This window comes from Eublepharis macularius, chromosome 2 (genome assembly GCF_028583425.1).
Source record: "Eublepharis macularius isolate TG4126 chromosome 2, MPM_Emac_v1.0, whole genome shotgun sequence".
NCBI classification, from domain to species: Eukaryota; Metazoa; Chordata; class Lepidosauria; order Squamata; family Eublepharidae; genus Eublepharis; species Eublepharis macularius.
Genome location: NC_072791.1, coordinates 139,078,721 through 139,092,632, shown reverse-complemented (window position 1 = coordinate 139,092,632; position 13,912 = coordinate 139,078,721). Strand labels below are relative to the sequence as shown.

Genomic DNA, 13,912 nt, shown 5'->3' with positions numbered 1-13,912 from the left:
CACTGAGATTAAGACAGGAGTGTTTACCATGCCATCACAATGCATGCTACCTCGGTTTGGTGGCAGGCCCTAGCTCACCAGTAGTTGAGAGATTTTGCTGGTCTGCATTCCAGAACATCAAAAAGTGAAAACAAAGACCTGGAAAATACCCCTGGCTTATTCAAAATAAGAACATATGCTGGTTTCTCCTCCTCTCACACACTTGCACAGAATATGCTTTGGTTGCTACTCTACTGCCTACGACAAGTAAAGCTGTTCATTCAGAAGTAATGTTAAGATGGGAGATTTAGAAATCAGACTGAGTACATTTCATAGCTACTAAACACAGCAGCAGAAGTAGTAAAGATGTGAAGTCCTCCCATACCACACTTCCCATACAGGATTTTTTAAACGGATTGTTCATTTTACTTCCAAACCTGCAAAAAGGACGGCAGTAGTTACTGTGGATATAGACATTTCACTGACTTTGAGAAAAGCCTGGAGCAAAAATGATTCATATTTCCGTAAATGAAAGAAAACGTCCTGTTTGATTGTTATCTAAGAAATTATGACAGAAGTGCCATTACTAATAGCTATTCAATACTTTGCAAAATGATTGACATTTGGCAAGATGGCTATGTGAGATTATCAGGAACAAGTCTGATTTCCATTGCTATAAAATTACACTGAAACATGACTGTCTATATTTTGAGTACAGCGACAAGATTTCATGTACCTATAATGCCAACTGGTTATAGCCTTTGATACTGCACTGAAACAGAGGTCAGCTTGTCCCCAGTCTGAAGAATGATCTGCTTGTACAGAACATATCTAGACTAGTCCAACCAAGAGCCACTTGTTCCTCCAATGTTAATAGTATTTTATTGTTCTTCTACCACAGAACTTCTTGTTTCTTCTCATAGGAATGAACATGGCTTGAAACTGACATTCACTTTATACCCTGCAATTTTAACACATGGAAGGTGCTATTTTCAAACTAATCATCTTGTTATAAAGTAAGGCCTCTCTCCCCAAGTGAGATGTTGTGGAAATGTACAGCTGCACCTTCTCTCTTATTTTTGGCTAGCTGAAAGGCAAGAGTTGTAAATCCTATGCAAGGTAGGAGCTTTTACTGATTCCTGCTAAGGTCTGACAGAAATGCCTGAAATAAATTTTATCATTTCATTTACATAATGAAAGAGGAGCAAAGCCCTAAAGTAGGAGAATTGAAAATACAAGAAGACACAACCACATCTGAGTTACTCATGCCGTAACATGAGTAACTTCGGCCCTTTTGTGATGGATCTGTGGGCCATGTTCCACAAGCTCAACAGCTAGCAGGTCATAACTGTATGGATAAAAGCATATACCTTTTCCACTACTATTCCACTACTATGTGAGTGGCCAGTGAGTGGCCAGTGACTACGTTTTCAGTTGAACATCCAATATCTCCTTAAGATTCACATCTGGCCATGCCATACAGTTTGCATACCTTGTATGTGGGAGGACATTAGCCTCTGGCATAGCAGGATACTTTAGTTGTTGCTGAAGCTGCCTGGCTTACTGCAGATCATTACAGAAACCATCTGTACAGGCACAAGGTGGCAGCAAGCAACCAGAAGGCAAACAAGGGTGCAGTAAGTGGGGTAGCAGAAAGGAAGAGCAGAGGCATCTTGCTACCCGGTTTGAGCTAGGATTGAGGACACCTCGATCTACATTAACATTCCTCCCATTAGAGTAGCCTATTCAGCTCTGTGCCGGAAAAAGAGGATCAGTAAGGGAGTAATCTTCACATCACATTGTGTTGTCTCAGTTGCCCAGAAAAGAAGACAGTGCACATACAAGGTAAGCTGACTCTTATGTGAGACAGAGGAAGTTAGGCCAAATGTTGCTGTAATCTTAGCTCAAATTTTGATTGTTACCGATTATTTACATACACTTAAATAATCCAAATTCATATTTGCCCTTGGAATGAATGTTACAAGAAGTTTTGTGATTGCATTATACTTGGCTCAACATGAGACATAACCATGCAGGATTATCAGTGTATCAGAATTTTTGCCCTTCATGGTGAAACCTCCCAAATAATACAGCCAAATCTATGGCCAGCAACAGAATTTCAAATATAACCCAAACAGTAACTAAAAGAAAACTAAATCCACTGAAGGACTGGGATGTTACATATTTGTTTTTTAAATAATAGGAAGGTCAGCATCAGAGAGCAAGATTGACACAATATTTTAGAGGAATCTCAAAAGAAAGTATTTCTTAGCAGCCACTTTAAAAATAATTAAAAGTCAATTTAAAGAAGAACCAGCATCCAGCAGAGGTGCAAGATGTAGATATTTAAACCACCCATCAGCTTTATGAAGAGGCTGCAGAGAGCCCTGTGAACTTAATGTAAGGTTGAGCGTCCCTTTAACATAAGTGGAGCCACTTTACATTCTCATTTTAATGTATTTTCAGTTTCTGCAGGGTCAGAGAAGAGTTTATGCTGGCCAGCAACATAGAAATGATTGCACAAATGGGATCTTCTTGATAAATTAGTTCATTCTTTTGATTTATATGAGTTCACAGCAAGATAACTGGTCCAGCCAGTCTGTTAAACAACCACACACAATTTGAAGAGGTATGGCTTGTCAGACAGCAACTTTCTCCATCACATTGTCCGTAACATGAACCTCTTCTGTCTGAACAGTAACTGTAGCAGACTGGCCACACATATGTTGGTGATCCTTCCAATCCTGCAAATGAAGAGCAAAAAGACAGGACAGTTAAATAAAGGAATAATTCAGAGAAAGTACACTTTGAAATTGCTAGGCAAAAGCTGAGAATGTTTCTTTTATAAATTCCATTAGAAACATGGGGGCTTGCTCCAGACTATATTTAAAATTGGATAGTGAGGCTGGAATCTACCAAGCAGCCTTTCTGTTTGCAACTTCGGGGAATGAATTGTGAACCTTGAAAAATAAGAATCATAGACATTCGTTTCTCCAGACATACAAGTTCTCTCTGAACAATAGTATCTAGGGTACATAAGGATCTTACTACCTTCCGTTGACAGAAAGTTGAGCAGTAATTGACTTTATGGCAGCCAGTGCATTCATTCATAGCATCACGACCACAGTTTACACAGGATTGCTGTCACAATGCAAACAAAGAGTCAATGAGAAAGGAAAGTAGATTCTTTCTTGGAAAATCTTAGCAGAAATTTTACAATTCCTTTGTAAAAATCAGATCTTCTGTATAGTAACTGAAGGCTTAAACAGGCACATTAGTTCCACCTGTCCTCCTTCAGACCTTTTCTGATGAATCAAAAGTCATACAGGACTATTGCAACAAACATGATATGACAGCCTCTATCTTTATCGTTCAGAAGACCGTAAACAATCAAAGAGATCCAGATATTTAAGCAACAGAGGGGCAAGGTGAATTTGTATAGCTCACATACTGCACATAGGAAGTGCTACCTCTCACCATTTTTTTGTTACATTCACAAAGCATTTTAGAAAGAGAACTCGACTACAGATTTCAAGAACAATTCACATTACGCATACATTCACCATCAAGACCCATGAGCTTTCCTTAAGCTCCTCAGAAGACCCTTGGGGAGACTTTCCTACCAGTCATGATTGTGATTATATATATTATACACAAATATGTGTTGCAAAGGCTCAAATACTTAGCCCATCCTATGATTACATAATATAGAAACAACAACTTTATTTTTTATCAAAGTGGTCAGAGAAAAATCCCAAATAATTGGTAAAAAAGATGTCTCAAAAACAGAATATGGTGCTATAACTAGCAGTTTTTGATCATCAGTTTATGTGTAACAGAATGTAATGTATTGCAAAAGACAGAGGCTCGTTCATACATAAAAACTAGGACACTTAACTGTGTAAGATGAAGTCTGCATTGACACTTGGAAACACATGATTATTTTAGTCCAGATAAGAAGGTGTGAGAGTGGAGGGATAAGAAAAAAATATCAGAAGGAAGAACTGACCCTGAACTGAGCATAATTGCAGTTTTTCATTCAGGTGGAAAAGAACATCAGTCCTTTAGATTCAGGCATCACTTTTAATTTAGCAGAACAAAGTGATATTTTGGGCACCTGTCATTTGTTCTTCTGTTCATCAGAAGTATGTCTGGGTAGCATATTCAAAACTAGAACAAATAAAGATACAGAGAGCACATTTCACAGCTCAATCTGTATGCAGTTCATACAATTATTCAGGTGTGATTAGCAAGTCAATGCAATTTTATAAGGCCCAGCACAGGAAGGGATTCTTAGCTGTGAATAAATTGCCATGCTGTGAGAGTATTAGCATAGACCATATTTAGTGCAGATGGATTTGCTTGCTTTCAGGCACAACTGATTCACACTCTGATTAACACCTAATTCGTTTGCACCATCTGCCTCTAAATTATCTGTAAACCTCAAAATATAAAGTGCCAGAGAATTACATAAAAGTTGTTTCAAGGACCTAGTGTGGAAATACAATGCTAGGGCTTTTACTGCTCATGTGAGCAATCCATTTATATTTCAGCTTATAAGAGGTTATGCATGATTATAGATTTTAAGTAGTGTAACTGAGACTGTGTGAAATCCAAAAACACAACCATCCAATACCTTTTATTAAGATCAATCAAAATAACCCCAAACAGTGTGCAAGCTTTTGAGTTCTCCAGAGCAGTTTACATCCTTAGAGTGGCCTATTCAGCCCTGTGCCTGCAAAGAAGGGTAGGTACAGGATAATCCTCACACCACACTATATACTCTCAGTTGTTCACCAGGAAAAAAGAAGACAGCTTGTACAACATCTTGTGTCATCTTGTGTCAATAAAATGTTTTGCAATTATTTTTGTCTTGGCATTTTGTTTTGGACACAGTTCTTTCCAAAGCAAACCTTCTGTCTGCTTTGGAAATACTTGACTTTAGCCAATGCAGAGAAGGTTCTTCAACTGGAGAAAATGACTTGGAATGGTATAATGTGGCTCTTCCCCTCTCCCAGATAATATTACCCAATTTGTCTTCTATTATGTATCACCTGAAACTAACCTTCGCATTGCTAATATAAGAACCATCATATTTTCCATGTCCTTGCTGCCTTTCAAGGGATGGAATAAATGGTGTGTGTTTGTTTGTGTCATTTATAGTCCGACTTTCTCACTGAGACTCAAGGCGGATTATATAGTGTGAGATCAGTACAATCAGTAGCAAGGACAAGGGTAGGCATTTCCATAAAACAATGTCATAGCGTAGATGAATACAAGTTTACAGAAACATAGCATTAGCAAGGACCCAATACAGGGTTGAAGGATTGCTGAAACAGAACATAATTCTAGGATTGACATTAGACAACATGAAGCACAAGCAGTATATATATATATATATCTGTTGCTTTGAACAATATATAAGGCAACATAATGGTGGTGCCCATGGTTCCCAACTCATTGGCAAAACATCCGAGACCCCTTCCCTACAATACCGCCCTCCTATTAGTGAAACATCCAAGACCCACTCCCTACAATACCACACTCCTATCTGAGTAAAAAAGCCTTTTTGAATAATTCAGTTTTGCATTGTTTGCGGAAAGCCAAGAGCGTGGGAGCTCTCCTGACCTCCTCAGGCAGGCTGTTCCATAGGGTAGGGGCCACCACAGAGAAGGCCCGTGTATGGGCTGCAGTTGATTTTGCCCATGTGCAGGCTGGCACCTGCAAGAGACCCTGTTTGGATGAGCGAAGCTGCCATGGAGGGACATAGGGAGGAAGGCGGTCCCGTAGGTATGTTGGGCCAAGGCCATGAAGAGCTTTGTATATAATAACCAGTACCTTGAATTGAGCACAGTAGCTGATAGGTAGCCAATGGAGTGACTGCAGGATGGAGTGATGTTCATGCTCCTGCTAACAGTCGAGCTGCAGCATTTTGCACCAACTGGAGCCTTCTAGTTAACTTAGATGGAAGACCAATATATAGTGCATTACAATAGTCAAGTTTTGATGTTTCCATAGCATGGATCCAAGTGACCAGGTCAGCTGTGTTAAGATAAGAAGCCATCTTCCAGGCTAAAATGAGATTGTAGAAAGCATTTTTTGCAGCTGCCTTAACTTGTTTTTCTAGTAGTAGCGCTGGATCCAGTGTAACCCCTAGGCTCTTAACTGACTCTACAAAGGTCAGATGAACTCCATCAGCTGTGGGGAGTACAATATCTTTCAGGATATCTGACTGCTCAACAAGTATCACTTCGGTCTTGTCTGAGTTTAATTTCAATTTGTTATTTTTCAGCCATTTCACCACGGCATCCTGCAGGGACCTGGATTGCGAGATATAGAGTTGGGTGTCGTCCGCATATTGATGACACCCAACTCCATAGCTGCAAATAAGTTCTCCTAAAGGTTTTATGTAGAAGTTGAATAACATGAGAGATAAGATTGCGCCCTGTGGAACCCCACAAGATAGTTCCCATTCTGGAGATAGCTTATCTCCAACGGCAACCCTTTGAGTCTGTTCCATGAGAAATGATTTAAACCAGTCCAGGCTCCCTTTGATTCACTACTGGCTTTTATATTTGTAGTTAGAGGTCACTATTACTCTCACCTTCTTCCCAGAAGGCTAAAGGTGCAATCTGATACTAGCTCTGCCCAGTGCTCAGGTTTGCAGACTACTCTATACAGGATACAGATAAGGGACCTTAAGATCATGGCCTTTTTGGTTTCTTTAAATATCCAGCCCGTTGAAGCATTCTGGAGAACTTGAAAAGCTTGTACACTATGTTCTTCGTTTTAGTTAGGCTTCAAAGCCATGTAGTAGCTTTCATTTAGATTTTGCTTTGGCTGCATGCAACATGGCTACTGCAAACTTTGATTTTTGGGACTATGGGCCATATTACAGAAACACCAATGGGATAAATGCCAGTATAAACTTAGGTTGATTGTGAGAAAGAGTGGGAAGGAATTAGCCAGTCCTCAGCTCTCACGGCCCTTTCTTATGTGTCCAGGGTAATAACAATTGCCACTTTGGAGTCTGAAAGGAATTTTCCTCCAGGTCAGATTGGCCAGGAATCTTGGAGGGTGTTTGCCTTCCTCTGAACATTGAGCAAGAGTTACTGGCAGAGTGGGGAAGGGGAGCTGTGAATTTCCTGCATTGTGCAGGGGTTTGGACTAGATGACCCTGGGGGTCCGGTTCCAGCCCTGATTCTATTGTATTGTTTGGAGCAAAAAGGATCCTAACAGCAGTCACCTCTTCTCACATCAATGACAGAGACTGACAACTCATACACAGTCAGTTCAGATATCACATCAAACTGCAATTAAGAAGACTTAACTATAGTTTGACAGGATATCCACAGCAACAAACCACAGTTTCCAAGCAGCCACCAGACAAAGAAACTATGCATTGGTCAGTATTCAAACCATGGTTTGTGCAAGGACACCAGACAAGTAGCAATATACCAAGGATTCCTTTTAAACTGTGGTTAGTGCAAATAATGGTTTGGTGTGATGCCTGAATCGATTATTTCAATACGAAAAAAGCAGCACAAAACAAGCCTGTCTGAAGCTTCTGCTTACCTTAATGATGATTTCTGTTTTTCCATCTACATCTTCTGTTTGTTGAAATAACTGGTTCTGATACTGCTAAAATTAAACAAGATCAAAAACTTCAGCTTTATATACTTATTAGGCTGCTCTTGGGAGTATAGTTACAGGATTCTTTGCTCCTAACATTCACAAATGTTTTTTAATTTTGACACAGTGATAAATTGCCAAACATACCAAAGAAAGTAGTTTGGAAGAAACATAATTTCATTTTCAAGATTTTTGGTCTACTGGTACAAGATTGTATTCATTATCACCAACGATGAGAAATGTATTGAATTATGCTCAAATGAAAAAAAAAGTATAAAAGTACAAGAAGGATGGTAGCAGCATAAGAAGAGAGTACCTACTTGCCATGATTCAAGGATTTTCAAGCTATAAGAATGATTTCATTTATTGACTGTAAGATGCTTAGGTGCTGCCAGGTACTGTTTTGTGGCTGAGTCAGACCACACAGTTCAATACCGACAGCAATCACTGGGTGGAAATTCTTGAATCCAGCTCTCCAGGGTCTTTCAGCCTTCTTATATGAGAGAGGAGCCAGAAATAAAATTTGGGATCACACAGAATGCACCTTGCTACTGAGCTTGCACTAACAGTCCACTCCCCGAAATCTCTTCAAAAGTCTTTATTTTTTATTCTCTTCATTTATATTCCACCTTTCTCCACAATGGGGACCTAAAGCAGCTTACATCATTCTCCTTTCCTCCATTTTTATCTTCACAACAACCCTGTGCAGTAGGTTAGGCTAAGAGAGTGTGATTGGCTGCAAGCTTTCATGGCGAGTGGGAATCTGAACCAGGATCTGCCAGATCCTAGCCTGATACTATTGCCACTATACCACACTGGCTCTTGTACATGTCTAGCTGACAGAGAACCACAGGGACCCTTCAGATTCCAACCAGAGCTCAGCATCAGGAAAGGTAGTTGCCTGCTCTAGTATCTCATTGCTTTTCAGAAGTTCACAGCTGAAACCAGTATGAACAGGGGGTGGGTGAGGGTGAGCTGCAGAGGCCCACATCCCTCTATGCCCATCCTTTACCCCTCTGAGGGAGTCCCTTTTCTCATTTCTTACCCCCTTACATATGTACCTGTACTCTACTTTGCCCCAGAACTATCTGAGGAAGGAGGGGGACACTGACCCAGGGTGCTGCTATTAGGCCTTTTTAGGAAAACCACATTACCTCTGGGGATACATGAGCTTCATCAAATAGCAAACTGAAGTTTCAGGTTGGGAAAATGTTGGGAGGGAGGAGCTGAAGCCCCTTGTCCACAGTCCTGATCCTAATCAGGCACTGCACAAACAGGAACTGAGAACTCACAATTCAGGTATGATTGTATTATACATGACACAGTGTAGGGACCCCAGACCCACCTTGCTGAGGCTTTTTAACTTGGTACTAAAAATGCATTGCCATTACATCCCCATGGTTCTCAGTGTTACTAGAGAAGGAATGACATTGCCTAATCCTAGTTCCTGGATGTGTTTTGGTTAGTCCTGAAGGAGAAACATTTATCTGTTTACATGTAGTCAAAGGCCTCTCTTTCTCAAACCCCACCCTCTCAGACCTTAAAAACTGAGTTTCTTGAATGCTTGTGACGACACAGGCCTACTATAACAATGAGCACTACCATTTGAGTAGTTTTGGCTTAGATGTTCATAGGGATACTAACCCTTTCTTTTTGGCCTCCCTCCCTAAGGCGATTCATGATGATACATCTGCGTACCTCAGAATTAAACCACTTCACAGTCATTATTATATGGCAATAATGCCTTGCAAAACTTTATTTTAAATCAAAATTATTATATATTCCCCTCTAATCTTAACTCGCCTCTCATTCACACCAAGACTTTTCTTTAATAAACCCTTTGGCACTGATACAGATAGTAAGTTCACAATGCAGAGGACCTTAAAGTGAGCAATGGAACTTCGTTAAAATAGTTCGAAATAAATTAAGTTAAATGTATTATTCGCGAAGATACTCGGGTGTTAAATCTCCTGAGGATCAGTTTGAAGACAATCTAAAGCAAAGTAGGTTTATCCAAGAGTAGAACCTAATACATAAGCAGATTAAGGGCTTAATTCCAGATCATCTTTATGACCTGACATTAGGGCATTTAAAGGTTCTGAAGGTTGTGAATTTACAAGAACAAAATTTCTGTGGCAGAGAATCAAATTAAGAAATTCTCTGTCTGGAGGCACTGAGTAATAGATATAAATCCCTTATCCCCAAACAATACAGTAGCCATTCAATCTCAGAAAATTTCAAATATGTGTATCTGTAGTAGCATCCCAAATTTAGTTCAGCCTGTGCTCAAATTATAGGGCAGGGTTGTGGTCCTGGCTCCCCTACCCCCTGTGATGGATCCCTCTGCTACTGTCTTAGAAGGCTCCTGGAGGTATTACTTGGCCCCCTAGACCTATTCAAGCTCCACTTCCTGTGAATCCTTCCAGAATCTCTCTACTATGGTGGCTACACACTGATGAGGGCAGCCTGGTCCTACAGTTCTGCACTGTTTCATTTCCTCTTTCCAGATCCACTCACATTATGACTCCCAGGAAGGAGTTCCCTTTTGACACGTGACTACCTGCCGGGCTCTCTCTTCCCTCAGGACTTTTGGTTTGATCAGTTATTTCCTCCACCCCTATCCATCAGCATCTCGAGAGAGAAGACAAGAGTAGATTTCACTAATGGGAGTTTCCTTAGTTAAAGGAGTGTGCAGCACTGACATCCTGTGCCATCCACCCTATATCTTAGCTGGTGTCTTTTCACTGGAAAAGTCTTTGTTGAGTGAACTGAGCTTTCAAGGGTCATTTCTGAGTAATCCCAGATTTCTGGATTTTTCTCTCTTACAAGTACAGCAAGAACAAAAAGCAGTTAACTGCTGCACATTTTGACATATGATGGAGGCTGGACAGGTTGGTATCAGGATTTCTGTCACGTAACATGATGTATGATCTATTATCTTGTTGGCTTATCCTTCCGTCTCCACAATTATGGTTGCATATGCCAATAAAAACCAGGCTTTGTTACCTAAGATGCACCACAGACTGACTCTCTTTCATGGCACCTGCATCTTAAGAAACTGGTGGAGGCCTCTCTCTTAGATGTAAATTTGGCATTTCTGACTGGTTGCTGGGTCCAAATGCTGATCCTCATATCTTCATGAGTTTCACTGAAGGGAGAATTTTTCCAGGGGCAGCTTTTCCAGCACTGATAGAAAAAGTTTTTTCCTTTTAAACAATATTTAAGGTACAGGAACTCACTCTGGGAGTGAACCATGTCATCCTAACCCAAAGGAACTTTAGATCATTATCAAGTAGGGGAAAGATCTCCAGTAGCACTCATCACCTTCACAGACCTTCTGTTCCCAAGCAGCCTCCAAGATAACTATGACAATTAAACTAGTTTATAATAGGTTTGCATTAATGATACCAAAATGTAACCTTATACTAACTAAACCACTCGTCCATATGGATGTAATATTATTGTTACATCCAAAATATGTATCTTGAAGCTCACAGAAGAAATACGGGCCTAGAGATGCTTCATTTCCCTAGAAAACTCTACAGAATGCAATTATGGCTGCTTGAAATCTTTTTAAGAGAGAGGTTTCTGCAGAGTAGAGTCCCAAGAATGCAGAGGGGTCCTTCGATGTGTATCTTTCAAAGTTCATGTATATCGCAGTCACCTCATATTGTAATTTCAGCATCTACACTGCGGTTATGTTCTAAACAGATCTTTAATGGGATAAATATATACAACTGTATATAGGATTGCAGTCTACACAATTTATTCTTCTTGTTCTGCACAATGTACAGATTCCATCTGTCTTGTGCGACTAGAGTAATAAAGAAAGGAAGAACAGATCTAACTTCTTCAAAAAGGCATTTATAGGATTATGATGCCAAGTGAAATTAATTTTACAGGAGTTCTTCAGTTCCCATTTATGCAAATATCATAATCATTGATGGTTTTGATTAGAGCAGTAAAGAAATAAAATTTAAAGCCCAGGGGAAATTACATTCAAACAGCTTTCCATTTTAAATACTACAAAATTAAAAACAATCCAAGAATGTTTGTTTTATAATGTTTCATAATGAAAAGATTCCAAATTGTAGATACTGGGTTGGATTCAATGGAGCACAAGTAGTTTTCCACTTGTACAATTGGGGTTTCCTGCTTCCCTCTGAAGACAACCCTCCTGCAAAAAAGATGCTCCTGCCCAGGGACCCACCAGAAAAAGCATGGGATGTGGCCCAGGGAACTGCAGGTGGATGAAGGAAATTGACAAAAATTGACAACTTGCTTCCTACCTCCATGCCCAAGACCCCTCCATTTGTGTAACGAGCCCTTTGAACAGTTTCTGCGAAACTGATGGATTTTTTTGGTGGGGGGGAAGCTATTTTTCTATTCATATTATCACTAAACATAGGAATGTTAAAATTTTGAACTTTGATTTGCCTGCGTAGAAAAACTAATAATTTTTGGAGCTTTTCATTTTTTGACAATGTTACATTTACTGAAGGTAATTTGCTCTGTGAAAAGCACAAAGATTTCACAAGCCTCAGACACATCTGATCACACTGCATCCAATTAATCAGTATGTTTCCAGACAGGCTATGGTCATTCATCTGGATACAAGGCTGTGAGATTAGCCTGAATGTGGCTAATCCATATACTCTCTCAACAATCTTCTTTGTCCCATAATGCAGTATTAAGAAGCTGGCCTGCCTTGGCAGGAAGCATGTATTTATTCCCTCCAGGATACCCCAGTTGTTTGGGAGAACAGAGCTCAGCCAGCCCTGCCAGGTAGAAGGAATAGGGTTAGTCTTAAGATCCTTTCTATTCTACTATGCAAGCAAACCTCTTTCTACCGGCAAGGCAGGAATCTATCACTGCAGAGAGGGGAGAAGTTCCCCATCACGCAGCAGAATCTGGTAAGGAGGTAGCAAGTAACAACTTATTTGTAGGAATGCACCACCACCATTATTACCTTTCCCCTTGAAATATTTTTGTTCCAATTTTTTTCTGCTCAGGGGAATCTAAAAAGCTATTAGGCTTCCAGAAAATCCAGAAATGTACACCATGTACCCATTTAAGAAAAATTCAAAATATATATAGGATTAAATAATTTTTGAGTCGAATAACCACAGAAATAGCTGTGTTTCTCTTTAGGGGGAAAGGGCTCTGACTCAGCCTGTTTTTTTATTAAAACACATAACTCTGGAAAGTAATTATGGCTGGTTACACAGCATATCCTGAGGCACAAGGGGGAGAATAAGTTAGCGGGAAGCAGCTTGTGGAATAACAATGGTCTGTGGTCATGGGTGGAAAACTAATCCCCCCCCCCAGAACCCTCATATAACACAATACTGGAAAGAAACAAATGTATTGTGCTACAGCTTCTTTTTCTGACTTGGAGAAATATACCTAGAGTATATGCCAAGATATTTACTTCACTGAAAGATACATTATTGTGTAGAATCCTACTTAAAACAAAAACAAAAACAAATATGCATCTAAAGGCTATGGAAACATCATTGGTAATAGATGGTTTCATCCTTTCCTACATTAAGCACTTGACTGCACACATTCTACTTAAGCCAGTTGTCAAAAAAACAGGTGTAAATTATCCACCCCATTACATTTCTCTTTTGAGTTCCAGAAAACATGAAACAGGAAAAGGCATTTCACAGTATGAATTCAACAGGCTTCAATACAGAAAAAAGGAAATCTATAGTACAGAAAAGAGCGCAGATTTCCCACACAGCAGCCAGTTCAATGCCTGTCTTTAGGACAGCAACTTCTTTTATTTTCACTAATTAGCAACATCATCCACACAACAATATTTATCTAGCAATGACTTGAGTCACTTGCTTTTTTTGTCCTGGACTACTAAATCAAAACATACGTGCAGGTCTTTTCATTTGCTATTTCATTTCCTATGAACTCATTAGGAATTACACAAATATATTCTCAATATTTACCTTTAAGGTGCATTGGCAAATAACATTTTATTTCTACTCCAGAATTATATACCTGTCCTATATTAACCTAAAGTTAACAATCCTGCATCATATTGCTCTGAAGTATATGGCTTCTTTTAAAATTCTCCACAGCCTTTTTGGTTTAAAATGTGTAGAAATTGAGCTTCCTTGTTTAGGCATGGAGTTAAATGTCTTCTTCAGCTTATTTGATATCTATGTTATGGATAAATTCAAATAAAAATGGGCAAATAGATTAAGTACTGGCTACCTAGCCTACATTTATGCGCTTTCCATTCCCCATGTGCTACTCCCCTCCCCCTCCATTTCCCTCTGCCTCT

General features: G+C 39.6%; 1 protein-coding gene across 3 annotated transcripts in view; it reads right to left on the bottom strand.

The window, feature by feature from the left end:
- Positions 1-845: 845 nt before the first annotated feature.
- Positions 846-13,912, bottom strand: part of DEAF1 (DEAF1 transcription factor) — a 30,418-nt gene continuing 17,351 nt past the window's right edge. The window contains exons 11-13 of one of the 3 annotated variants that reach the window (XM_054972590.1): positions 7,555-7,620; positions 3,031-3,120; positions 846-2,723 (exon numbers count right to left, since the gene is read on the bottom strand). In XM_054972590.1, coding sequence (XP_054828565.1) covers positions 2,619-2,723; positions 3,031-3,120; positions 7,555-7,620 — 261 coding nt within the window. In that variant the 3' untranslated portion in view covers positions 846-2,618. Of the gene's footprint in view, positions 3,121-7,554; positions 7,621-13,912 lie in introns of all 3 variants that reach the window. The other 2 variants (XM_054972591.1, XM_054972589.1) reach the window with 2 other exon arrangements.